The following is a 26,638-nucleotide window of genomic DNA, read 5'->3' on the forward strand; positions in this document are numbered from 1 at the left end:
AAGTAGGTAGGTATGTAAGTCAGTAGATTTATACATAGTTACATAAGTGGGTACGTTGGGAAGTAGGTAGGTATGTAAGTCAGTAGATTTATACATAGTTCCATAGGCGGGTACGTTGGGAAGTAGGTAGGTATGTAAGTCAGTAGATTTATACATAGTTACATAGGCGGGTACGTTGGGAAGTAGGTAGGTATGTAAGTCAGTAGATTCATACATAGTTACATAAGTGGGTACGTTGGGAAGTAGGTAGGTATGTAAGTCAGTAGATTTATACATAGTTACATAGGCGGATACGTTGGGAAGTAGGTAGGTATGTAAGTCAGTAGACATATACATAGTCACGTAGATGGGTACGTTGGGAAATAGGTAGGTATGTAAGTCAGTAGATTTATACATAGTTCCATAGGTGGGTACGTTGGGAAGTAGGTAGGTATGTAAGTCAGTAGATTTATACATAGTTACATAGGCGGATACGTTGGGAAGTAGGTAGGTATGTAAGTCAGTAGACATATACATAGTCACGTAGATGGGTACGTTGGGAAATAGGTAGGTATGTAAGTCAGTAGATTTATACATAGTTCCATAGGTGGGTACGTTGGGAAGTAGGTAGGTATGTAAGTCAGTAGACATTTACATAGTTACATAGGCGGATACGTTGGGAAGTAGGTAGGTATGTAAGTCAGTAGACATATACATAGTCACGTAGATGGGTACGTTGGGAAATAGGTAGGTATGTAAGTCAGTAGATTTATACATAGTTCCATAGGTGGGTACGTTGGGAAGTAGGTAGGTATGTAAGTCAGTAGACATTTACATAGTTACATAGGCGGATACGTTGGGAAGTAGGTAGGTATGTGTCAGTAGATTTATACTTAGTTACATAGGTGGGTACGTTGGGAAGTAGGTAGGTGTGTAAGTCAGTAGACATATACATAGTCACATAGGCGGGTAAGTTGGGAAGTAGGTAGGTATGTAAGTCAGTAGACATATACATAGTCACATAGGCGGGTACGTTGGGAAGTAGGTAGTTATGTAAGTCAGTAGACATATACATAGTTACATAGGTGGGTACGTTGGGAAATAAGTAGGTAGGTAAGTCAGTAGATTTATACATGGTTACATAGGTGGGTACGTTGAAGAGAAGGTAAGTGTGTAAACACATCAATCGACATATACATAGTTACATAGATGAGTACGTTGGGGAGCAGGTAGATGGGTACTCAGGAGACAGACCAGCTAACAATTTCACGTTGTCACAACGTTATGCTTTCGGTGTCACGTTTTTACGTGGACTCCCATTTACGTTGCCACATAGTTGTGGCCTGACGTTATGATATGTCATTTATAAGTCGCCACAAAGTAAAATTAGTTGATGTTGACGTATGTTATGTTTCCTTAAGATTCTGTTTAACGTTGATACATGAACAATTTTCACAGTATTGAACAGGGCATATGAAACAAAGCAGAAATTCACTTCAATGTTTGTTCGTCAATTTGCATGTTGTTTTGGTCGTGTGTTTTCTGAAGCTGTAGTTGAATAGTGAAGAAATAATATGAAAGCGAACAGTTTTACTAAAAAAACCCAAACAAACAAAAAGAAAAAAAAAAAAAAAGAAAATGCTACAAAAAATGTGACACCAAGTTGTGAGGAGTCCAGAGCATAACGTTTCCTCGACGTAAATTTGCAATATTCTTATTACGTTGTGGCATATCGTAATAACATGACGTAATACTAACATTCTGATAACGTTGAGTCATGACGTTACCAATCTACAAACCACCCCACAACGTTAAGAAAACGTTGTGTGGTAGCTGTGAGCATGGTACCACCTATTCACAACAAAGTGATCATTTCTTGTGTTATAGTTACTAGGCAAATATATCAAAACAGTACAAAAGAGACACATCCTCTTTGGTCGATGCTGATGTACTGTCGAAAGAGTGATATTTCAGGGAGGACATCTGGAGGCTGTAGCCCTAGATAGGCCAGACTCGTAAATAGCTTTACAATATTGAACACTGGCACACGGTTACTGAGGTCTATAACTTATTGTTCCAACACGGAGCTGAAAAAATGGCCGCCAAACAAATTTTGAACATGTCATATCACAGATATAGATTGAAATATCAGTATAATTTCAAGCGTAGCTGGTCCTGAAGTCCTGTGAAGAGGTGCTCCATGTACACAGTGCAGTCCTTACAGAATATACACTGCCACGGACTGCCGCGATATTATGAAATCTTGTGTTGACAAGCTGCGCTGACTGTGTCAACAAACCTGTTGAAGACATATAACCTTATCTAAGTTAAACATATACAGAGGTAAAGGTCGCACAGCACGTGCCACAGGCCACGTGAATGGGAACATTGCACGTGTTGTCCTGAAGATAAGTCATATTCTCTGTAAAGTCGCTAATAATTCAGTATTGAGTTCCTTGTAGTGACATGACTTCACTGTACACTAAGTCAACGAGGTAGTTCCTCCTGACCTGAAACAACCTGTGGTATCGGCACGGAAGCGGTCATACCATGTCACACGGCTGTTTCTAGCGTCGTCACAGACTCACACAGATCACCATGACTGAAACAGACAGTTTGTATAGCAACAGGGAACACGTTAAACTCTTAAGCAGCCTGGTGTTAGTTTTTATAGCACGTTTAAATATTCCGTGAGTGAGATTACATGAGATCACTAATATCATTGCTATGTTCACATTCCCAAGAACAGTAAGTATTGTAAGCCACTTGCGTTACGACAATACATCGATCGGTTATACGTGATACTTACAGTATTTGGCTCAGTTTTTGTACCCATCACACTGAAACAAAGTCAAATATTTCAAGATTAGTAAGTCCTGAGGAGAAAGTGTTGGAGAGAGGTGTGACAGACGAGGCTGGGGAAGAGCTAGGTACTGTTTAGTTAGAGGTGAGATAGAGTGACATGGGCAGACCAAGGGGAGAAGACCTTTGTTTTTAACGTCGCACCATGTAACCCTAATGTCCCAGCAATTTGACGACGATGTAAATAGTGGAGCACGGGCCAGACAAACACGTGATTGATATATCGATAAAGATTGTCAAGGGTAACGTTTTGATGATATAAGTATCATCCAACAAATAAACATTGAACTTAAAATTTGGTGACATGAACTGACTAGTGTCTACTCTTGGCTTCTCTTGTCGGAGGAATAAGATTCACGGGCATTCTTGAATCTGGCTCAACGCAATGTCAAGCTGTGTACGTGTTTAGCTGCTTTACATGCAGGGGGCTGACAGGGTTCCACCACAGTGAACGAACACGTCTGCAGCAAAACGGCAAACGTGTTTCTTAAAATATGATTGATTCAGGGTGGACCGAGCTGACAAGCCGATCTTCATGTCTCACTTTGTGGCACAGGTGTACGTTACGGGAATGACATCATGAAAGTCCAACCGAACACATGCTGAACAATCAGTATGATCAGCAACACACATGCTTTTCACAGGCAATAGGAGAGAGAGAGAGAGAGAGAGAGAGAGAGTTGGAAAAACATGTGGCGTTACCTTTTTGGTCGTTGGACGCCCGACGATGAATTGGAAGGTCCGAAATTCGGATCACACATTAAGCACTAAACAGTGGTACTCACCTTGGGTATAAGCCTGATAATTTGTTCCACTTTTTCCAGGTGGCACATGTTTAGATCTGTGGGAACCCGGATATCTTCAATGGGTGAGCTTGCCATCCCACAGATTTCCTTCAGGATATTACACGCCAGACGCACTGAGCGGATGGGTTCCTCGCGGTGCAAGAATGGCGACACAGATGGGTTCATGAGGATGAAAGCTATAATACTGAGCACAATAAACAGAGTCAGAACAACATAGGCAATCTTCAGCTTGAACAAACTCCTGCTTAGTGTCTTCACTTCCTTTATATCAGCGGCAGTAACTGGAGCGTACATCTCATAGTAACCGTAGTAGTCCGAGTACTCACTGTTGGCAACAGACTGGTGGGTGTAGAGGCGGGCACGGTGGCCGAACATCATGTTCCCCCCACCACTGCGGATGGGCATCGCCAGGGTGTGGTCCTGGTGTCTGGCAGCGTATCTTCCGTGATCTGAAACATCTGGCATAGCCATATTGTCTTCAAAGTATGTTTCCGCAAGACAAAATCCAGAATCTGACATGGGAATATGAAAAGAAGTGATCGCGAAACAAATAGTCACCCTGTTCGAGGTTTATTTGATTCGCACTGGTGTGTTCTCTCTGGTTCGTGATCTTTAGTGATCTGATAGTCAGTGTAAAGCGTACTCGGGCATAACTGAAGTTATTATTTCCGCGTATGACGTGTATATCACCGCCTGATCAACATAATGCCAGCTGTTGTATTTCTCGGCGTTCACAATCCAGTACATCTTACTATGTGTAACTACATATAAAACATTCAATCATAAGCGAGTTATATACACTGTAGACGTAAATCTGTGGTAGTATGAGAGGGCGGTTTTGCTGTCGGCCTTGGCTGTTGAGGTTTTATGTTCTTTAATGCAGTATCAACCGTACTGGAGTTTCGCTTAGATAAGAGTCACCATATTCACCACCAAGATTCAGGACTTTAAATCAAGGACAACCTTTGGAACCCGTTGAAACCTTCATGAGTTTCCAGTTTCATGAGGCAGTGCACTCATAAGTGTCAAGAATTGAAAACCGAATGTTATTTATATGAAGAGACATGAAAGACCCAGGCCCCGTTCTTGAATGCAAGTGATGGGAGCCACCCGAAATGACACATAGCTATCCAGACAATTCTTACTCAGGTACAGCTATCTCGCATTAATGAGTTTGTTGACTATATTATCGTTTGCCGCCGGTAATGTCGGCCTGTTAGCTCTTGAGATTTTATGAGCTCTTCTAAGAACTCATTCAAGACAACATTCAATTCCCGATGTCGTCTCTAGACGGAATCGTGAAAGCCAACGACCCAAAATGACTTCCCCATCACCAGTCGATAAACCGACACTAAGACTCGAACATTGCTGCTGAGGAAGGGTGTCTATCCCAACAAATACATGGACGGCTGGTCCAGTTTTACGAGACGAGATTGCCATGCTTTCGCAGCATCTTGACTGACTCGCCTATCACCCAGAAAATCCAGCGAGCACTCGAGTTCGACCAAGGTCCTTGGACTGAGCCTTACATCCAAATGAAAACAGACTTGCGAAAACTAGCTATCAGCAATTTCGAGAAATACCTTTTCAAGTTCATTAACAACTCGGTGTTCAACAAGACCATGAAGAATTTGAGAAAACGCATCCAAAGACCATCCTTTGCTCGGCAAGATGAAGCACGAATGCGCGGGCATGCCGATCGCCGAGTACGTTGGCTTGAGACCCAAGATATATTCCATCAGACGACGACGAAATCGGGAAAGTCGTGAAAACATATGTGGTGAAAAAGCACATCAAACACGCCAGATTCAAGGAAGCCCTGTCCAAAAGCAACTCGTACAAACACCAAATGAACATTTTGGGAAGCTGCTGACACAGGACATACGGATTGACAATAAACAAGACCTGGCTGTCTCCCATGGACACAAAACGATGGAACGCCATCGACGGAGTCACCACTTTCTCTTAGGGACACGTACACGTATCTAACAATTGAGCACTCACGCACACAGGCAGTATATACACCAATGGAGAAAATGCATTACATCCTGCGAGGGTACTGAAAAGGATGCCGCCCTGAAGTTCACCAAAGCTGCTCGAGTCTCGAAAGAAAAAGTCAAAGCCCGGCTAAAAGAACAAGCCATTTGGCAAGTCTATCTGCTGGCACCTCGATACTTTCCGAGAAGAAAATTCGACATTTCAACGCTAAATCGTGTTCACCAAGCCGACCTCCTGTTTCTCCTGTCCAACAAGGTGAGTAATACGACCTTCAAGTACCCCTTTACTGTCGTCGACGTGGCCAGTCACTACAAGGAAGCCGAACCAAAGATTCGAACGAAGTCGTCAAAGCCTTTGCACATATCCACAAACGCAGTCGCATGACCTGCCAGCCGTATTGCAAGTCGATCCCAAAAGAGAGTTCATGGGAACCGTGGCCCAGGTGCTGGCCAAGGTCAACGTCCACGTTAGACGTGGAGTAGCGGGAGCAAAAAAACAATAGTCGAGACATTCGATCTCACCTTAGCCGAACACCCATTCTTGCACCAGTACTCCCGGGATTTAATCAATCCCCGAAACGATAACACAGACTGGGTCGCACTCTTGTCAAGAGTGGCGAACGCCATCAACCATGAGGTCAGCAGACTCGTAGGCAAGACACTAGTCAAAGACATCAAAATGAAATCTCTTGAATCGTCACCGGCGACCCGTCATGATAAAACAGAAGAGACACCATTACCGGACCGCGTCATCATTAGGTACTTGTATCCTCCGAGCGAATATGAGGGAGGCAGCAGAAAACATGCCACCAATCCGATATGGTCCATGAAAAGGTACAACATCGACCTAGTTGACATCAACGACGACGAACTGAACTTGTACTACTTTAAAGACGGGCCGCCGAGGGCGTTCGTCAGAGAGTTGATGATCGTACCTCACGTCACAGTCGCTTACACTGTGTGATAACATTCTTTTCACAAAAGTAGGGGAACTTTACTTTCAATGTACGATTGTCGAAATTGGGAGATATGTGGGATTGAATCAATGTTGATACAATAATAATGGATGTTTTTAGAATGCATTACCACATGCAAAGCTCTTCGTTCAGTTACCTTCCTTGTTAGGTGAATGGAGTATGACATGAAAATGTCAGGTTTACAATCTTCAGTCAGTAATGTGTGATTTGGCCCTGAAAACCCAGACCATGCACAGATGGAAGAAAATTATCGGAAAACATGGTCTACAGTGATTTATGGACCTCAAGACTCATAATGACGCTGTACACGTTTTCTTTCGACCAGACTTCAAAGTTCAGGTTTCCCTGCTTTTTTTGAAGAGTAAACTTCTCTTAGCTATCCACACTAACACTGTCTTGGTACGTCAAAGTGTGTTACTCACTCCGGCTACTAAAAACCTTCTCCAGAACCGATCTCATGTTCATATTTCAAAAACTATTCAACCGACTTTAGCCAAATTTTGCGTGTACTGTAGTTGCACAGAAAATGGCAGTTTGCGACCAGGTCCTTCTCAAGGGCGCACGAGGGGTCCAAAACCTCCACTGTCTATAACGCTACATTGCTTCTTCATGGTGACCGAGAGGAGGCATTCCTTTTTATGGTGACCGAGAGGGGACATTATTTGCTTATGGTGACCCAGAGAGGATATTACTTTCTTATGGTGACCCAGAGAGGATATTACTTTCTTATGGTGACCCAGAAAGGATACTACTTTCTTATGGTGACCCAGAGAGGATATTACTTTCTTATGGTGACCCAGAGAGGATACTACTTTCTTATGGTGACCCAGAGAGGATATTACTTTCTTATGATGACCAAGGGAAGGATACTACTTTCTTATGGTGACCCAGAGAGGATACTACTTTCTTATGGTGACCCAGAGAGGATACTACTTTCTTATGGTGGCCCAGAGAGGATACTACTTTCTTATGGTGACCCAGAGAGGATAATTACTTTCTTATGGTGGCCCAGAGAGGATATTACTTTCTTATGGTGACCCAGAGAGGATATTACTTTCTTATGGTGACCCAGAAAGGATACTACTTTCTTATGGTGACCCAGAGAGGATACTACTTTCTTATGGTGACCCAGAGAGGATATTACTTTCTTATGGTGACCCAGAGAGGATATTACTTTCTTATGGTGACCCAGAGAGGATATTACTTTCTTATGGTGGCCCAGAGAGGATATTACTTTCTTATGGTGACCCAGAGAGGGGACATTATTTCCTTGTGGTGGCCCATACTTTCTTATGGTGATCTAAATGGGACATTGCTTCTCATGGTGCCCAAGATGGGACATTTCTTTCTTCTGGTGCTCAGGAGGGGACATTGCTTCTACTGGTATGTAAATATAGCTTCATAACAGTATTTTGACAAGATTACGAAGCAAAAACAAAAAACAAAAACTCTCTCTCTCTTTCATGTTTGTGAACATGTTTGTAAGGTGCTTGGTGAATCGCAAACAGCGTCTCTCATTAACATAGCATACTGTTTCATACAGTCGTGTCACATCGTGGATAAAACCATTCTCATTTCCATAATATACTGTTTGGGTCAAGTCACATTTTGTTTGGCGAGTTATTGTCACATTTTCTTCTTCAGGTTCTAAGTTTTGATGACGTACAGTCTTGATGTCAAACAAATGCTCCAGCTAAATATTGGAATGCTGTGATGCAGAATACAATGTAAGACTCGTGTGGGTTCAACTTGTGAGTGAGTGAGGTGGGTTTTACGCCGCTTTTAGCAATATCAAGGCGAGGGTTTCAGACAAAATACCTATGTGGGGACTTGAAGCCGGGTCTTCATCGCGACGAGCTAACACTTCCACGACTCATACAGACCCGTGCCAGTTATGTTCGGACACTTCCATAGACTAACGTGTTATTTCAGTGGAGCATGGATGGATGTTTGTTGAATTCCACAGGGAAATGTGAAATCATCTCTGCTCTCACACATAGTTCGGTTTTCCGACCTCTATTTAACTAATAACATCACATTTATCACCTTATCATTGTTCCACAATGCAGAATCACATAGGTCACCATGTTAAAGGAGGTCTCAGCACCGTGCGTATGTCAACCAACTTGTTGACATTCGATAAATAAGAAACGGAAAATTAAACAGAAATTATGTGATTGCAAATGAGATGATCCCTCACAAATGTGCAAAATTTGACTTTGATCTTATGAAAATTACATTCATGAAAATCAACCATGCTATACTCAATTAACAGGTGAGTTTATGGAATTTACGTCAAGTGTATATAAAGGCCACGTGTCTGTACATTCAATGCATGTTGATCTGAACTGCTTCAGTGTATGTATGTATGTGCGCACGCACGCACGCACGCACGCACGCACGCATGCACGCACGCACGAGTTGTGTATGTATATGTCTGTGGTTCATGAGTGCACCTTTGGCAAAACAGGGTTTTGAATAAATTTAATGAAATTTATGGACTGCAGCAGTTGTGTCCCACTTAAACAGTCAGTGTTTGTCGTCATAACTCGCCGACATGCGTGGATTTAAACTCGAGGACAAGAGAAGATCACAAGGATTGCGTGTAGCGTCTTCTGCAGTCGTATATCAGGCGCTGGACTACACGACAATAATGGTGTGGAGGTCACTGACGCTGTTGTGGAGGTCGCACCCACTATGGAGAATATTAATGAAACTACACCAATACATACACTGTGTTAGATATGCACACAATTCCCTGACTGTCAGTTTCACGTGTCGAGCAGTCCAACAGTCCAGGTGTCGTTTAACCTTATTGTGTGGCTCTTTGGCTGCAGCCTTCGTTCACTTCAGTGACACTTGCTCTCGGAACAAAATGGAGAGTTCCATTTACGGACCTGTGCAGCGATTCAAAACATACAACATAGAAACAGAAAAGTGCACCAACGAAGGTACGGTTCTCAAAGTTTTCATCAACCTTACACGAGATATAAATCTCAGCGAGCGATTACATGACTTAATGTTACATGTGTCATGCACATGGTCAAAATGGTCGATAGGAGAGCCTCCGTGCCCCATATATATACACGTGGAAAGAAGTATCGCAACGCCCTCAGTTTTTCATAGTGAAATAACCATAGCAAAGGAATAAGCCTAGACTCAGTTTAAACTACCGGATACATTGACACTCAGGTAATAATAAAAAGGCAAATGTAAAAGCAGAACGAACGAATTTTCTAGATCTGGTTCTGATAAGTGTAGTTGTATGACAACAAGTGCAGTCATCTTAAAGATTCCGGCATACATTCCTCAGCAAGTCACATTCGCATCAATCACCGAGAACAATGTCAATACATGGTGTAACGTCTTTCAACTGTAATAACATCCACAGACTTTACGTTGAATTTGATGTTACGGCATTGCGTTTGATTCTTGATTGAGGGCAATGTCATGATCTCAACACCTCTCAGGGGCATTCGGCAAGGAGTAAAGTCCCAAACATGTTCCATGGGATTGATATCTTGACTCCTGACGGGGCGAGAAGTTTCTACTGAATTATGATGTACGATGTGGGCCTCTATTGTCATCCACGAAGACTGGCCATGTGTTCAAGTGGTTGTCAACAAAATGGAAATCTTTGAGGAGTTGTCAGTTGCGGAGGGAGTCATATTCGCTTTTCAAAATCTAATCTATGGGTTTCCCAAGTCACTGCGCTGTACATGTATTGGCTGTTTAGGTAAACTTCACAAAACATGATTATGATACGGATGTATGACTACATGGCAGACTCGGTGAGATTTCTCCACTTCTGTGTTCAAGTTGTTCTAATGTGCTACTTCGGATTATGGGGTACATTAATGTAGGTTACCACGTGCGTGTGTTTGGGGATGGTTAATATTCAAGTTGTTCTAATGTGCTACTTCGGATTACGGGGTACATTAATAATAGGAGATACAGGCATCCCACATCGACAGACGACAACTTACAAGATGTTCTTCAGTCTGCTGACAAGTGACGTCTATGAGAAGCTTGAATATACGAAATCTTCCCCTAATTTTAACCATGCTGAGGACTTCACAGATTGTGGTTGTGAACTGGGTAGACTATGGGTGCCAGACTTCCTCTCCACCTGTGGAACCAAAGTCGGGGTATCCAAAGACTTAAAGACCAACTCAAGCAGAGAGCCAAGTGACTGCTAGAATTCCTTGATCCCATCGGACACTTGATTAAGCTCGGATGCGGATTCTGTGGCATTGTCTTATTCTTTAGTGCTTTGCCTTATTCTTATTGTCCATTACTTCAGTATGACTTATCCATGGTGTTTGTCTTAGTCTAGTGCCTATATATAGTGCTTCGTCTTACGTGTCACACAAGTATATGTCCTTTCATCCTAAAGGCTCTAGGTAAGAGGAAGGAGATTAGATGTGGATTCATCTGTAAATTTATTTTTATAAGGGTGTGTGACTAGTGGCATGCATAATTAATAGAAGGATTCTGGTGCTAACGGCTGTCTGTCGCCTGTTTATGATCAGCAGAAACATCATATTCCGTGGACGGGTGACTAAGAACATCACCTAGTGTTTTGTCTTGGGCTGGGGGTAACTTTGAATATCACCAGGTATTTTGTGTTAGGGGTGTGGGAGACTAACAACATCACCAAGTGTTTTGTGTTGGGGGTGGGTGTGACTAAGAACATCACAAAGTCTTTTGCCTCGGGCGTGGGGGTAACTTAGAACATAACCAGGCGTTTAGTGTTGGGGGTAGGGGTAACTTAGAACATCACCAAGTGATATGTGTTAGGGGTGTGGGTAACTTAGAACATCACAGGTGTTTTGTGTTAGGGGTGTGGGTAACTTAGAACATCACAAAGTATTTTGCCTTGGGCGTGGGGGTAACTTAGAACATCACAAAGTATTTTGCCTTGGGCGTGGGGGTAACTTAGAACATCACAAAGTATTTTGCCTTGGGCGTGGGGGCAACTTAGAACATCACAAAGTCTTTTGCCTTGGGCGTGGGGGTAACTAAGAACATCACAAAGTATTTTGCCTTGGGCGTGGGGGTAACTTAGAACATCACAAAGTATTTTGTGTTGGGCGTGGGGGTAACTTAGAACATCACAAAGTATTTTGTGTTGGGCGTGGGGGTAACTTAGAACATCACAAAGTATTTTGCCTTGGGCGTGGGGGTAACTTAGAACATCACAAAGTATTTTGCCTTGGGCGTGGGGGTAACTAAGAACATCACCAAGTGTTTTGTATTGGGGGTTAGGGTAAATTAGAACATCACTAAGTGTTTTGTATTGGGGGTTAGGGTAAATTAGAACATCACCAAGTGTTTTGTATTGGGGGTTAGGGTAAATTAGAACATCACCAAGTGTTTTGTATTAGGGGTGTGGGTAACTTAGAACATCACCAAGTGTTTTGTATTGGGTAACTTAGAACATCACCAAGTGTTTTGTATTAGGGGTGTGGGTAACTTAGAACATCACCAAGTGTTTTGTATTGGGGGTTGGGGTAAATTAAAACATCACTAAGTGTTTTGTATTGGGGGTGTGGGTAACTTAGAACATCACCAAGTGTTTTGTATTGGGTAACTTAGAACATCACCAAGTATTTTGTATTGGGGGTTGGGGTAACTTAGAACATCACCAAATGTTTTGTGTAGGGGGATGTGGGTGACTAAGAACTTGTTGAATGGAGTTACAGGAGTACACGCGCTAGTTGCAAGTAAATTTCATCTACGTGGATCTAAAGCACTCTATTCACCGCAATGATATTTATCTTTTACGCATTTCTAACCATGGACTGTGATGTAGATATGTGGTCAGTCTTACAGTAGTGAATGAGTTTAGTTTTACGCCGCAGCATGACCACCTGGTCCTGTTAGTCGCCTCTTACGACAAACATGGGTTACCGAAGGCCAGTGTTCTAACCTGGACCATCACGGATCCAGTGTTAGAGTAGTTTTGATTAACGCCAGGCTGTGATTTAATGATTATGCTGTTTACGACACACCAGTTTGTACGGAAGTACAAGCATTGAACAGGGAGTTGATGAAAAAGGTCATCAAGTAAGGTACGTTTACTGCCAGATTTGTGAAGAGAATACAAATTCGTCTTTCCCATCATTTTTGTGTGTGTGTGTGAGTGTGTGTGTGTCTGTATGTGTGCGTCTGTGTGTGTGTGTCCGTCTGTATGCGTGCGCACACGCGAGTGTGTGTTTGTGGCCTTTCACACCACGTTACAATATAATGTAGGGGTTCATTAATTGATGAAACCGCCAGTTGTGGTTAAAATGTCGCGTCATTATTGCTCGTGATAGTATGATAAGGTTACGTTCATGACTGTACATTTTTGCCCACTGCTTCACCATTCAGGCATTCAACTACATGTATGTCACCAATAGTTCAAATTATCATTATTAGCTGACTGTGAATATGAAGTGTAGAGAAGTCTGCGTGACTGGAACATGACGCTATAGTTGTTATGCGTAACAAAAAGTTGATTTAGGACGTCAGTAGGTGTTTTGTGTTGGAGGTATGGGTGACTGAAGGTGGATGCAGTTGAGAACACAACAGAGTGTTTTGTACGGGGTGGATGTAGCTGAGAACGTCCCAGTGCGGGTTGTGTGTGGGTGGATGTAGCTGAGAACGTCCCAATGTATGTTGTGTGAGGGTGGGTGTGTTGGAGGTATGGGTGACTGAAGGTGGATGCAACTACATCCACCCTCACACAACACACATTGGGACGTCCGATCAGCTACATCCACCCTCACACAACACACATTGGGACGTCCGATCAGCTACATCCACCTTCACACAACACACATTGGGACGTCCGATCAGCTACATCCACCCTCACACAACCCGCACTGGGACGTTCAATCAGCTACATCAACCCACACACAACACACATTGGGACGTCCGATCAGCTACATCCACCCTCACACAACACACATTGGGACGTCCGATCAGCTACATCCACCCACACACAACACACATTGGGACGTCCGATCAGCTACATCCACCCTCACACAACACACATTGGGACGTCCGATCAGCTACATCCACCCACACACAACACACATTGGGACGTCCAATCAGCTACATCCACCCACACACAACACACATTGGGACGTTCTCAGCTACATCCACCCTCACACAACACACACTGGGACGTCCGATCAGCTACATCCACCCTCAAACAACACACATTGGGACGTCCGATCAGCTACATCCACCCTCAAACAACACACATTGGGACGTTCTCAGCTACATCCACCCACACACAACACACATTGGAACGTCCAATCAGCTACATCCACCCACACACAACACACATTGGGACGTCCGATCAGCTACATCCACCTATGTGTGCTGAGAACGTCCCAGTGCGGGTTGTGTGAGGGTTGATGTAGCTGATTGAACGTCCCAGTGCGGGTTGTGTGAGGGTGGATGTAGCTGATCGGACAATGTGTGTTGTGTGAAGGTGGATGTAGATGAGAACATCACAATGTGTTCGTTTTTAAGGGGGTGGATATTTAGTGTATGGGGTGGGTGTGCTAGGAACTTTACAATATGCTTTGTGTCTCTGTGTGCTGGGGGCAACGAGAGGGTGGGGTGGGGTTGTGACTGAGGGTATTACCAAGTTGTGCGTGTTGTATCAACTTAGAAGACATTTTTGTAACTGTCATATAAGCGTTGTATGATATTCAAACACACGGCTGGCCATTAAATTGTCGTGCGTAGCACATCTAATGAGTTAAGACGATGGGAGCCTGGAGAGTTTATACTTTCTGTCCTTTGCTGGGCTGTTCAGTGAGCGTTCCTGGGCCTGCCCATAAGGCGTGAGTATTTGAGGTACATTTCCACAGGGAATGATCGCAACACACAGCTTATTTTGAAATATGCGGTTGCCGTGCTTTAGTTGAATTAATTGTATTACAAGTAGTTAGATGGTACTTAATTTTCAGAATAGAATCAGTACCCGGATTCGAAGTTTGTTGATGTATTACTTCAAATATATATTATCAACTACTGCTGAAGGTGTGAGATATTTGGCACGGTTGCACGCCATGGCGTAGAATATTCCCACCAGCTGGTCTCAAATAGTACTTTTGTGGTCTTTAGCAAGTGCGATAAAGAGAAATTTTACAATAATCATATTGTATTGGTATTCTGTTTCTGAATGGACTGGTTTGTATATAACAAGCAGGGATTAAATATCAGTACCACACACTTCACAGGTGATGTCGGGTTATCAGGCTTATGTACTTGTATATATCTATAAAATGTTTGAGCTCAATGATGGTAGCGCGATACTTGTTGTCCTTGATTCAAATTTGTCTATGATCTGTCACATCCTCAGAGTCTTTTTTCTGAGGCATATCACCAGCATGCACTATTACACATGGACGATCCAGACTACACTTGCCTCTTTTCCAGTAAACAACGTCAGTGCTGTGCAAATCACAATGGTGGACCCCAGCCATCAGTTCCATATAGCAGACTACCTGGTGTTCAGTTTCACCATTGCCATATCGGTGGGTATAGGTGTATACTATGCCGTGAAGGGAAGACGCAAGGCCAGTGCGTCGGAATACTTGGTGGGTGGCCGCAAAATGAAGATCATACCTGTTGCTCTGTCTCTCATGGTTTCCTTCGAGTCATCCATAATGATGCTGGGTTTCCCTGCTGAAGTGTACATCTATGGAATCATGTTCTGGCTCAGCACGTTTGGATTCATGTTCGCCAACCTGATTGGTACCCGGCTGATCGTTCCCATGGTGCATCCACTCAGGCTAACCAGCGCCTACGAGTACCTGGAGCTTAGGTTCCGGTCAAAGTTAATCCGTCAACTCGGAACCACGCTGGCCTATCTCAGTACGGTGAGCACGTCAGACTACAGCGGTGGGATGGGGTGGCCTAGCTAAGTGGAATATTTCGGTGGATTACGTATGTCTTACTATAGGCTATAGGACTGGAATGGCCGAGGTCTGTGGCATATTTCAGCTGAGTACGCCCGTGTTGCTACAGGTGATGGGAGTTACGGGGTGGGGGGTGGGGGGGGGGGGGGGGGGGTGGGGGGTGGGGGGTGTGGGGGGGGGGGGGTGGGGGGGTGTTAACATAATGTTGAATTTGGAAACATAATGTTGAATTTGAAATTTAACTAGTTTTCTTTCATTCCATCAAATACCAGCATTTATATCAATTCGTCAGTCAAAAGATCGTACCTGATTGACGTTCACATGCTATTGCATTTTCAGTTGTTCTATATGGGCATTGTACTGTTTGGACCGGCAATAGCGCTGGAGGCAGGTTCGTTATCTATAAACATATTTTGTTTCACATTTGATGTGACCGGAGGATGTTTCAGAAAAAGGGCATAACAGACGAATAGCATGAACATACGACTAACACACTAGCTATCACTAGTGGATGTCACTAATGTATCACTGGCACACTGGCTATCATTAGTGGATGTCACTATTGTATCACTGACACACTGGCTATCACTAGTGGATGTCACTAATGTATCACTGGCACACTGGCTATCATTAGTGGATGTCACTAATGTATCACTGACACACTGGCTATCACTAGTGGATGTCACTAATGTATCACTGGCACACTGGCTATCACTAGTGGATGTCACTAATGTATCACTGGCACACTGGCTATCATTAGTGGATGTCACTAATGTATCACTGACACACTGGCTATCACTAGTGGATGTCACTAATGTATCACTGGCACACTGGCTATCACTAGAGGATGTCACTAATGTATGACTGGCACACTGGCTATCACAAGTGGATGTCATTAATGTATGACTGACACACTGGCTATCACAAGTGGATGTCATTAATGTATGACTGACACACTATTGAGTAGCACCTCACGAAGTGCCAAGCATTGTATGAGTGCGACTGAGGAGCACTGCAATGCTATATTTAGACACATATACATTAGACAGAACGATCTGGAAGCTTCCACATGTTACTACATCCCGACGGGTTGTGGGAGATTTTCTGGCATCATAGACTTGTGTATGTAAGGGGAGCTTACTATTTCCTCTCATCTCCCAGGACATCTCATGTTCGTTAAGTTCAGTTCCTGGTCAACGTTTTTGTTTCAACTCAGGAATCAACACGCAAAGACATCACCATGGAGTATTCCGGGTGTACGACTGATACAGGGCTTTTATGCACTTCTCAATCCAGGAACAATCACAAAATATTTTCAGAGGTTCTGTAAGGCGTAAATAGTTAATTCATAATTACACTGGCAATCCTGGATGAGAGGATGGCTCCATAGAATTGAAGTGTTTACACGTGAACGGTTATTAAAAGTTGAGAAGTTTCGGGTTTTTTTATTTCAGTAACTGGATTTCCTCTAGCTGGTTCCATGGCGGTGGTAGCGTGCGCCTCTGTGTGTTATACATCAATCGTAAGCATACACTGGTGTATGTGTATTTAATTTAGAGGGTAGTAAATGACCTTCAGCGTAATACCATTTATATTAAACGAGGTCGAGATTGATACTAAATATTTCACGAGATAACAAAAAATGGTAATTTCACGGAAGCAAGTTTGGCATTCTGTTTATTACACTCGAATATAAATTGCCTTCAAGGTGATTATACTCCGCAAAACAAGATCTGATACGATGTCTTTTAACGGCATTTAGAAGTTGTTATAAATGACCAAGATCATTTTATGGATAAATCTTCTTTTACACACAAAGTTTCGGGGTCATTTGAGACCACTTCATCAGGTGAACAGACAGTTGATCCTGTAACCATTGTGTGACATAACATTGTGACGTCATATCTGTAAACCATTGCCGTCGTACGTCTATCGCTATTAGTGTTGTATTGGCGCAAAAATACTAGACTGCCGTATCTTCGCATGCGAGTAATAAATACAGACTTCTACAGGAGGTCTCATTAGATATGAATTATACGAATTGAGTGTCCTTCCTATGGTATCTGACCATAGGGAGGTCAAGAGTTTCGTATAAATGATTTATGTAATGAGTCCGAGTGTGGTATTTTATTCATTACCCGCATGATTCATGCATTAAACTGACAAAATAGCGTATTTTAATTTTTTTCATAAATATTTTTTTTATTTTATTGACATCACTACTTCTCGTCTGCCCCCTTGATAACCGACGTCACGATCATGCATGTCAGTTTTTATCGCCTCGCACAGCCTCCTACACTAAACTGTTCCGTAGCAGACCTTTTGTTGGTTTGCAAATGCGGTGCCACTGGTGGGAACATTTGGATTTCTACGGATATAATGTTTCAGTTCGACTCACAATTACACAGCGACACAGCAAGGTTCAAAATGTTTACATTACTATTATGCACATGCGTTGTAGATTGAATGAATCCACTAGTTTGTTATGAATGAAAAAGTAGTTCCATCACAACGTGACCTAAATGAAAGGTCAGTTATCCAATCTCAGGTCAAGTCGTAACGTGACAGAACGCGATACGACACTCGTGTGACATACGAGATTAGTATGCATCTACCTAACCGTTGATCACGTTGTGAATGAATCCTTGTTATGTTCCATCAGATATTTCGATTATAAGTAGTGAGGTGTTGTGCTGTGATTACAAGTGGCAGTAAATGACAGAGGCGTTCGTAAAATATCGACTGTCAGATTGTAACAGTGTACTTTAGTAGAGGATCGCTAAATCATTCGAGTAATTCCGTGACGGGAACATTTCTACAAAGCAGACTCTGTCTATGCAGAAAAGACACCTGGTCGAATTGATGATATAATATTGTGTTTTAATACGATCTGCTTATCATTCATACGTATGTTGTAATGATGTCATTGGGTTTTCCAGGGTGGGTTCAAGGCTGTTATCTGGACAGATGTGTTCCAGACGATTATCATGCTGACGGGGATCTTCGCAATTCTTATCAAGGTTTGTCATACTGTCTGAGGCTGTCCCAAGGTGTCAATACAACAGTAGATATCATCAACTGTATGTATGTCTGAGGCTGTCCCAAACTGCCATGTACCACAGGGCGGCTGAGAACACGTTTTGTCTTCTTGTAGGGGACATTGGAGGTTGGCGGACCAACAGAAATGTGGAACATCAACTACGAAAATGGCCGACTTAACTTTTTCGAGTGAGTGGTAGATTCATGTTTCATAGTCACCCTTATAATTTTTAAATATAGCTGATTTTACCACGGTGCTTCAGTATGTTCATTGCACTTGAAACTTAGACAACGAATTAACAATATGGATTATTTCCTTGTAAAATATTATTGTACAACTCTCATAGGCATATTCAAGCAATACTATAAATTAGCTGCAGGAGGTTTCACGTCAAGAAACTGTCATGTCAACATGAATATTAACCATTCAAACATGAACAATAGGCGTTATAAAGTTCAAAACTAAAATCGTAAAACAGGCCTTATCTATGATTCACACTACAACCGTAAGTATTACTTGCAGGAAATATAATGGTATGTGTGAATCCTACCACAAGCTTCAACAGCGACTCACCTTTTGACTGAGTGTTGATGCATACGTGTGATCAACACACAATCCCGGAAGTTTTACTTGAGGAGTGTAATGTGATGAATGTTTTATCACCAGCTTCAATACCGACCCTACTGTCCGGCACACTTTCTGGAGCTTGTTTCTGGGGTCCAGTATCAGGATGATCGGACTCACCATCGGCCAGGCAGCCATTCAGCGGATCTCTTCCACGCCAACCGAGCTGCAGGCCAAAAAGTGAGACATCTGGTTGACTGAGATTAAGCACGTAGAAACATGTTCTAAGTTAACATGACTGCAAGTTGTCTATTGTGTGTTTGTGTGTATGCTAGTTTGCAGGAATTTACGTTACTCCTAGACCAATAATATGTACTAATATTACGACAATTACTGAAAACCGAGATACAGCGATAAAGCGACAAAGCTGATGGAGCAAACACAGTAACATTCAATATTGCGATTAGGAACAACGAAACACTATTAATGGACTTAGATGCACATACGGGAACTAACTTACATTGTGGGGCACAATGTAAAAGACAAGTAAACAATGTATCGAAATACCATGGAGCTCATTTAACACGCAATGAGAAAGGAAGCTGTATTGTCCTAACAGAATGCTGTTTGTAGAGTTTTGTTCATCACTGGCCCCGCCTTCTTTATCACCTTGACCTTGGCGACCTTGGAAGGACTGGTGGCGTTCGCCTACTACTACCACAGAGGCTGTGATCCACTCAAGTCCAACCAAATCACAAACCCTAATCAGGTAAACAGTAACTAGTCTGAATAGCTTTATTCCCCAAAATCCTCACTCCAATCATAAATAACAATAGACTCTAAATTATAGTGATTGTGTCTGTTGGGGACTTCTGTATATGTTTGGACTGGGGGTCTTGAGTATCTATATAGCGACGCATACTGTGTCTATAAATAGTGGATTGTCCCGTGTATGTTTATAGCTAGGTATCCTTTATACATAAATAGTGGATTGTTCTGTGTATTTATATAGTGGGTCACCCTGTGTCCATAAATGGTAGATTGTACCATGTATCTACATAGTGAGGTGTTCTGTGTTCATAAATAGTGGATCGTCCCATGTATCTATATCGTGAGGTATCCTGTGTCCATAAATAATGAATTGTTCTGTGTATCTATATCGTGAGGTACCTTGTGTACATACATAGTGGATTGTTTTGATTATCTATATGCTGCGGTAACCTGTGTCCATAAATAGTGTCGTTCCGTGTATCTAAATAGTGAGGTATCCTGTATATATAAATAGTGGATTGTCCATGTATCTATATAGTGAGATATCCTATGTACATGAATAGTGGATTGTCCCGTTTATATAGTGATATCTCATATGCATATATATACTTGGTAGCTATGCATACATACATACATACATACATACATACATACATACATACATACATACATACATACATACATACATACATACATACATACATACATACATACATACATACATACATACATACATACATACATACATACATACATACATACATACCGGGAGTGTGATATGGTGTGTATATCTGCAGATCATTCCCTTCATGGTGATGGACATCTTCCGGGAATTGCCAGGCATGCCAGGTTTATTCATGGCAGCTTTGTTCAGCGCCTCACTGAGGTAGGGAGCTGTCACAGAAACACTGTATCACAAACGCCGGGCCACTTGACCAACCTACTTGACTAGACCACTTGACAAGCATACGAGATTACTTTGTCAGACCACTTAGCCAGACTGCTTGACCAGACAGATTACTTTGGCAGGTCACTTGGCCAGATCGCGTGGTCAGACCTTTTGATCAGACCACTTGGCCAGATCACATGGCAGACCTCTTGACCAGACCACTTGGCAAGATCACATGGCCAGACCTTTTGATCAGACCACTTGGCAAGATCACGTGGTCAGGCCATTTGATCAGACCACTTGGGCAGATTACGTGGTCAGAACACTTGACCAGACCACTTGACCACATCACATGGCCAGACCTCTTGACCAGACCACTTGGGCAGATCACATGGCCACTTGATCAGACCACTTGACCAGATCACTTGGGCAGACTGAGTAGATATTCTATCACTGCTGTTGGTATTTCAGGACGTTCTCAGTATTAATAGTTAAACATTGCCGTACAATACAGAACCTGGTACAATACAGAACTATATCAAACCAATTGTATATTTTTCAAGTACTTTTTGTTGGTAGAATGGATTCTGATAATGTTACCCATTTGATGCCATGTACCACCCAGGCACATAGTAAAATACACACACACGAGCTAACGTCCTGTGTTGCAGCACACTGTCCTCGGGACTCAGTGCCTTGTCTGCACAGACCTGGGAGGACTATATCAAGCCGTATGTGAAGAATCCCTCCGAGATAAAGGCCACGATCATAGCCAAGTGCTCAGGTAGGAACAGATCCTGCCAGTGTGGACGTATTTTACATGTAGTGTGGTGTCAACACTATCCCCTCTCACTATCCTGTTGTGAGTGGTGCTGGAACTGAGTAGACTCGCGGTGAATCGATCTACCGACTAGATAGACGTGAAAAGCGAAAAAGGAACTTCTTAAACCAAGTCACAAAATATGCAACACTGAGTGAGTAAAGCGTTCAATGTTCTATGTTTATGACGAAGTGGCAACACTGAGTGAGTGAAGCGTTCAATGTTCTATGTTTATGACGAAGTGGCAACACTGAGTGAGTGAAGCGTTCAATGTTCTATGTTTATGGCGCGGTGAAACCTTGAGGGAAAAGTGTTCACCCGTTACATCAAAGTTGTGAGTTCGATTCTCTACAGGTTACTGTGTGTGCAGCAAATTTCTGTTGTGCCTGACGTCAGCTATCGATGGCTTATTGCTAAAACAGGCACAAAACCACAGTCAATGACAAAAACCTTTTTCTTGATGACCATAAATACGTTCATTCCACGTTCATCTTTGAATGATTGAGCATAATGAACTTTTGATTTGCTATTTCTGTGACTATGCAGGTCGGATACAAATTTTTAAATGCATATGAAGTTATAAGGAACATACATGTATTGTAATCAAGTGTGTTTCGTCTATTCTGTAGTTGTGGCATGTGGAGGTGTTGCTGTCGCTATCTCGCTGCTCATAGCCAAGGTCGGCGGGACATTGTCTCAGGTGAATGTTTCGTACTTTCACTGAATTAACTGAATAGATATATTTCATTGTAAAAAATAAGTTCATTATGGAAAGTCACTATACTTATCCACCTGTCCATAGTCAGTTACATAACAGGAAACAGAGAATTATTGATTAGAAACAGAAGTATATCACATCATTACTGTTTTGTATTTCAAGATCTCATTCAGCCTCCTGGCTGCCTTTTCCGGTCCCGCCACTGGGCTTTTTCTCTTGGGAGCCATGATACCGTGGGCTAATGTCCAGGTAAGCCAGTTAATGGGATACCCAGTAAGTCCGTAAAGTGAATGCCCTGTAAGCCAGTTAAGTTAATGTCCAGTAACCCAGTCAAGTCAGTTTCCAGTAAGCCCGTTACGTCAATGTCAGTAAGCCGGTTAAGTTAATGTCCAGTAAGCTAGTTACGTCAATGTCAGTAAGCCAGTTAAGTAAATTTCCAGTAAGGCAGTTAAGTCAATGTCCAGAAAATCCGGTAACTGAATGTCCAGTAAGCCAGTTAATTGGATGTCCAGCAAGCCAGTCAAGTCAATGTCCAGTAGGCTAGTTACGTCAATGTCAGTAAGCCAGTTACGTTAATGTCCAGTAAGCTAGTTAAATCAATGTCAGTAAGCCACTTATGTTAATGTTCAGTAAGCTAGTTACGTCAATGTACGTAAGCCAGTTACGTTAATGTCCTGTAAGCCTGTTAAGTGAATGACCAAGTAAGACGGTTCACGTATTATTGCAACACGTGATTTAGCTGTGCTACGGATGGAGTAATGTAATAACTTATACTTAAAACGTGCACGTGTAAAAGCATGTACGTAAGAAGACCCTTCTGTTGTTTGTTTCTATCGCTATAAGATATGCCATATATCCATCATTGACACGTGTGGTGTGTCTGCAGGGGGCATTCGTGGCCACAGTTACAGGAGCCGTGTTTATCTTCTGGATCTCCATCGGGTCCTACATGTCCACTACAAAGCGGAAGACACCTTGGCTTCCTCTGGGACCCACAGACAGATGTCCAGTAGACAACATCACTTTCATCAGCGACTTTAACTACACCATCCCAGACATTAGTGTGACGACAGAGGCCTACACACCGTGAGTTCATTAAGATATCGATCCATAATTTACAGATATTATTATGATGCGCAAAATTTCTAACACAATGCAATAATAGCTATGCTTGTTATGGACAAGTATATTTATGTTAGACCGATATGATTTTATGTTCTGCACGCATACGTATGCCACTGAGTGATATCACTATACTACAGACAGGGCCTTGACAAGCTGTACTCGCTGTCCTATATGTGGTTCGGGGCACTTGGTATATTTGTGGTCGTAGCAGTTGGGGCTATCGTCAGCTACATGGCTAATGGTGAGTGCAAGTAGGGCGACACATACCTCATACCACTCAGCAATATTCTACGTTCTTTCTGTCTATCTCTGAGTTTTTGGCATAGTATAAAAAAGAGCCCATTGTTCGGTGACTGAAAGGTTCTGAGCCAAACTACTGATAGGTGACAGTAGCTAGCTGGTGTTCCGACATAATCCGCTCCAGGGTTCCGACACTAGAGCCAATATGCTGGAGCGCATGGCTTTTTAGTGTAGAAGACATTCCCTGGCGGTATGTAAAGTTCTCAACAACATAAAAGAGGTGATCATCTTTTGTTCACTGCTTTCTGGCTAGTTCTCCCTTTGGAGCAAATGGAAATGTTATGCTGGAGCAATATGCGTTTGGCTTAGCCAAATAATTTTATGCAGTGACAATGCAGATTAACCCAATACTGACTATAAGGCATCTTCCGACGCTATCTTCCTGACTGATGAAACAAACTTTACATTGGTCAGAGACGTAAGATAGCCTTCCGCCCACCGCTCCATGGTTACCTATCAAGAGACAGTTAGATGTTGCTTTGCTTTAGGACGATTTATATTCTAATTGGAGACGATGTACCTTGATTCACCAACCTGCAATCCACCTTTCCGGAACCTTCGGCATGCTCAGTTGTTCTTCTCAGAATGTTCTCAGCTCAAGCGAGAGGCCTGTGATATTGTATGACGTGCGCACAGTATTCGATTATTTAGCATGGATTTTTTTCTTGTATTAACATTTTCTGTTTGGAAGTAGGGAGTATTCGTGAGGAATCAGTAGTGCTGCCTATCTATTGAACAGTCAATTAATCGACTGGTTCAGAACCATTGCGTTGTAGGACACATTTTGTAGGTATGAAAGCCGTGGTTGCGCGAGTGACAGAGTGTGTACAGGTGAAGATACAGGGGCGACATTGTTGCAGGATGCCGGACGACCAAGAAGGCAGACACTCGATACTTGGTCTCCGTCGTGGATCAGTTATTCTGCTGTCTCCCGGAACCCCTCAAACACTTCTTCCGATGTGGAGTGGACTATTCAGCTGTAAGTTCATTGATGTTGTTACTAAATACATACTTTATATGAATTATAGTTTCAGATGTTGCAGCGAATAAGGATAGTGAAACAGTATTTTAAGGAACAGGCGGTGCTGTCAAGAGAATGCATCGTCTTAAATATGTGAATAATGGATGTTGACATAATACAGCCATGTATATAATAGTCTGGTGTATATAGCTCGTTATCAGAGCCTGGTCATATAGATGCAGACTCATCACCTCAGACAGCTTTTTCAGAACACGTACAGCACATGTCAATATTTGTGTAATATCTCGGCAATGTATACTTTGTATGATCAGGCTGTTCGTGTCGCCGAGTCCTCTTCTAAGGGAAACATATACCACACCAGCGTGGACATACCCGAAGAAGGGGAGGCTCTTCGCCAGCCAGACGAGGAAGACGACCAGCAGCAGCCAAACCACATCAAGACTGCGCATGTTTCTGAAGACGGTCCAGAATCAGATAGCAGCCATCTTATTGACTCCGAACTGTTACCTCTTCAACAAAGTCAAGATAGAGATGAAGGTGAAGGCGATGATAGGGAGGTGTCACAAGGCCGAATCCAAGATATGGAGGAATCAGTTCTTGATCAGTCTGTAGAGGTCAAACAAAACTTTGACCAATCTCATAAGTTAGACGACCCACGCTTAGATCAAGTTCAGGAGAGGAATGAGCCGAGTTTAGTACTAACGCAGATGAAGGAGCCATGTCCAAACGACCAAACAGATGGGATGGAGCCAAGTTTAGATGACGCTTCCTGCAAAGAGGAGCCACAACAGGATGGGAATCTGGAGAGAGAAGACACTAGAACAGGGCAGATTTCAGATACACAGGAATCCAGTCCACACTTAGAGGATACCAAACCTCAGGAGTCCAACAGTCTGTAGAGACAGTATAGTTCATTGAGAGTTTTCACATACCCATGGAGGAATAACGAAAAATGACATCCACAGTGACTGTTGCGGCCACAACTAGAGCTACTGGACAAATCGAGTCTTGGTGTCAGGGGAAGAGACATGAATCTTAGATGGGAGGATGACAGTATGAAGTGTATGTGATAGGACTGGTAAACAGGCAAGTCGTTACACCCGCAATGCAGTAAGCATCGTTTCTCTTGCGGAACCAGCAAAATTAATGATTAGTAATAAAAAACGCCCACATGATGACATTTGACTTGATTGTCTCCCCTATTTCCTGACATCTGTAGGAGGGTCAGATCCGGAGGGATCCGCCAGGTCACGCAGAGTATGGACGGATCCTCTAGGTTACACAAAGTATGGACGGATCCTCTAGGTTACACAGTGTATGGACGGATCCTCTAGGTTACACAGAGTATGGACGGATCCTCTAGGTTACACAGTGTATGGACGGATCCTCTAGGTTACACAGTGTATGGACGGATCCTCTAGGTTACACAGTGTATGGACGGATCCTCTAGGTTACACAGAGTATGGACGGATCCTCTAGGTTACACAGTGTATGGACGGATCCTCTAGGTTACACAGTGTATGGACGGATCCTCTAGGTTACACAGAGTATGGGCGGATCCTCTAGGTTACACAGAGTATGGGCGGATCCTCTAGGTTACACAGTGTATGGACGGATCCTCTAGGTTACACAGAGTATGGACGGATCCTCTAGGTTACACAGAGTATGGGCGGATCCTCTAGGTTACACAGTGTATGGACGGATCCTCTAGGTTACACAGAGTATGGGCGGATCCTCTAGGTTACACAGTGTATGGACGGATCCTCTAGGTTACACAGAGTATGGACGGATCCTCTAGGTTACACAGAGTATGGACGGATCCTCTAGGTTACACAGAGTATGGGCGGATCCTCTAGGTTACACAGAGTATGGACGGATCCTCTA

At 42.9% G+C, this 26,638-nt stretch overlaps 2 protein-coding genes across 2 annotated transcripts; one reads left to right on the top strand and one right to left on the bottom strand.

Moving 5' to 3' along the window:
* Positions 1-1,552: 1,552 nt before the first annotated feature.
* Positions 1,553-4,300, bottom strand: LOC137281508 (uncharacterized). Its single transcript, XM_067812774.1, has 3 exons — positions 3,627-4,300; positions 2,789-2,819; positions 1,553-2,581 (listed from the first exon to the last, which is right to left on the bottom strand). The coding sequence occupies exons 1-2, from the start codon at positions 4,164-4,166 to the stop codon at positions 2,799-2,801; spliced, it is 561 nt and encodes a 186-aa protein (XP_067668875.1). The 5' UTR covers positions 4,167-4,300; the 3' UTR covers positions 1,553-2,581; positions 2,789-2,798.
* A 10,792-nt stretch (positions 4,301-15,092) lies between these two features.
* On the top strand, positions 15,093-25,937 carry LOC137282457 (sodium-coupled monocarboxylate transporter 1-like). The gene is made up of 15 exons (XM_067814211.1): positions 15,093-15,506; positions 15,885-15,936; positions 17,000-17,067; positions 18,485-18,565; positions 18,700-18,773; positions 19,252-19,389; positions 19,783-19,918; positions 20,718-20,806; positions 21,481-21,593; positions 22,259-22,329; positions 22,510-22,596; positions 23,234-23,433; positions 23,610-23,713; positions 24,633-24,751; positions 25,066-25,937. The coding sequence occupies exons 1-15, from the start codon at positions 15,093-15,095 to the stop codon at positions 25,651-25,653; spliced, it is 2,334 nt and encodes a 777-aa protein (XP_067670312.1). The 3' UTR covers positions 25,654-25,937.
* Positions 25,938-26,638: the final 701 nt, after the last annotated feature.

This window comes from Haliotis asinina, chromosome 4, assembly GCF_037392515.1.
Source record: "Haliotis asinina isolate JCU_RB_2024 chromosome 4, JCU_Hal_asi_v2, whole genome shotgun sequence".
Taxonomy (NCBI): Eukaryota; Metazoa; Mollusca; class Gastropoda; order Lepetellida; family Haliotidae; genus Haliotis; species Haliotis asinina.

Coding starts and splice junctions, on each gene's coding strand:
- LOC137282457 (XM_067814211.1), top strand. CDS start 15,093: ATGGTGGACCCCAGCCATCAGTTCCATATAGCAGACTACCTGGTGTTC. Junction 20,807..21,480: donor TTGTTCAGCGCCTCACTGAG/GTAGGGAGCTGT, acceptor CCTGTGTTGCAG/CACACTGTCCTCGGGACTCA. Junction 24,752..25,065: donor GTGGAGTGGACTATTCAGCT/GTAAGTTCATTG, acceptor TTGTATGATCAG/GCTGTTCGTGTCGCCGAGTC.
- LOC137281508 (XM_067812774.1), bottom strand. CDS start 4,166: ATGTCAGATTCTGGATTTTGTCTTGCGGAAACATACTTTGAAGACAAT. Junction 2,820..3,626: donor TTATCAGGCTTATACCCAAG/GTGAGTACCACT, acceptor ACTTTGTTTCAG/TGTGATGGGTACAAAAACTG.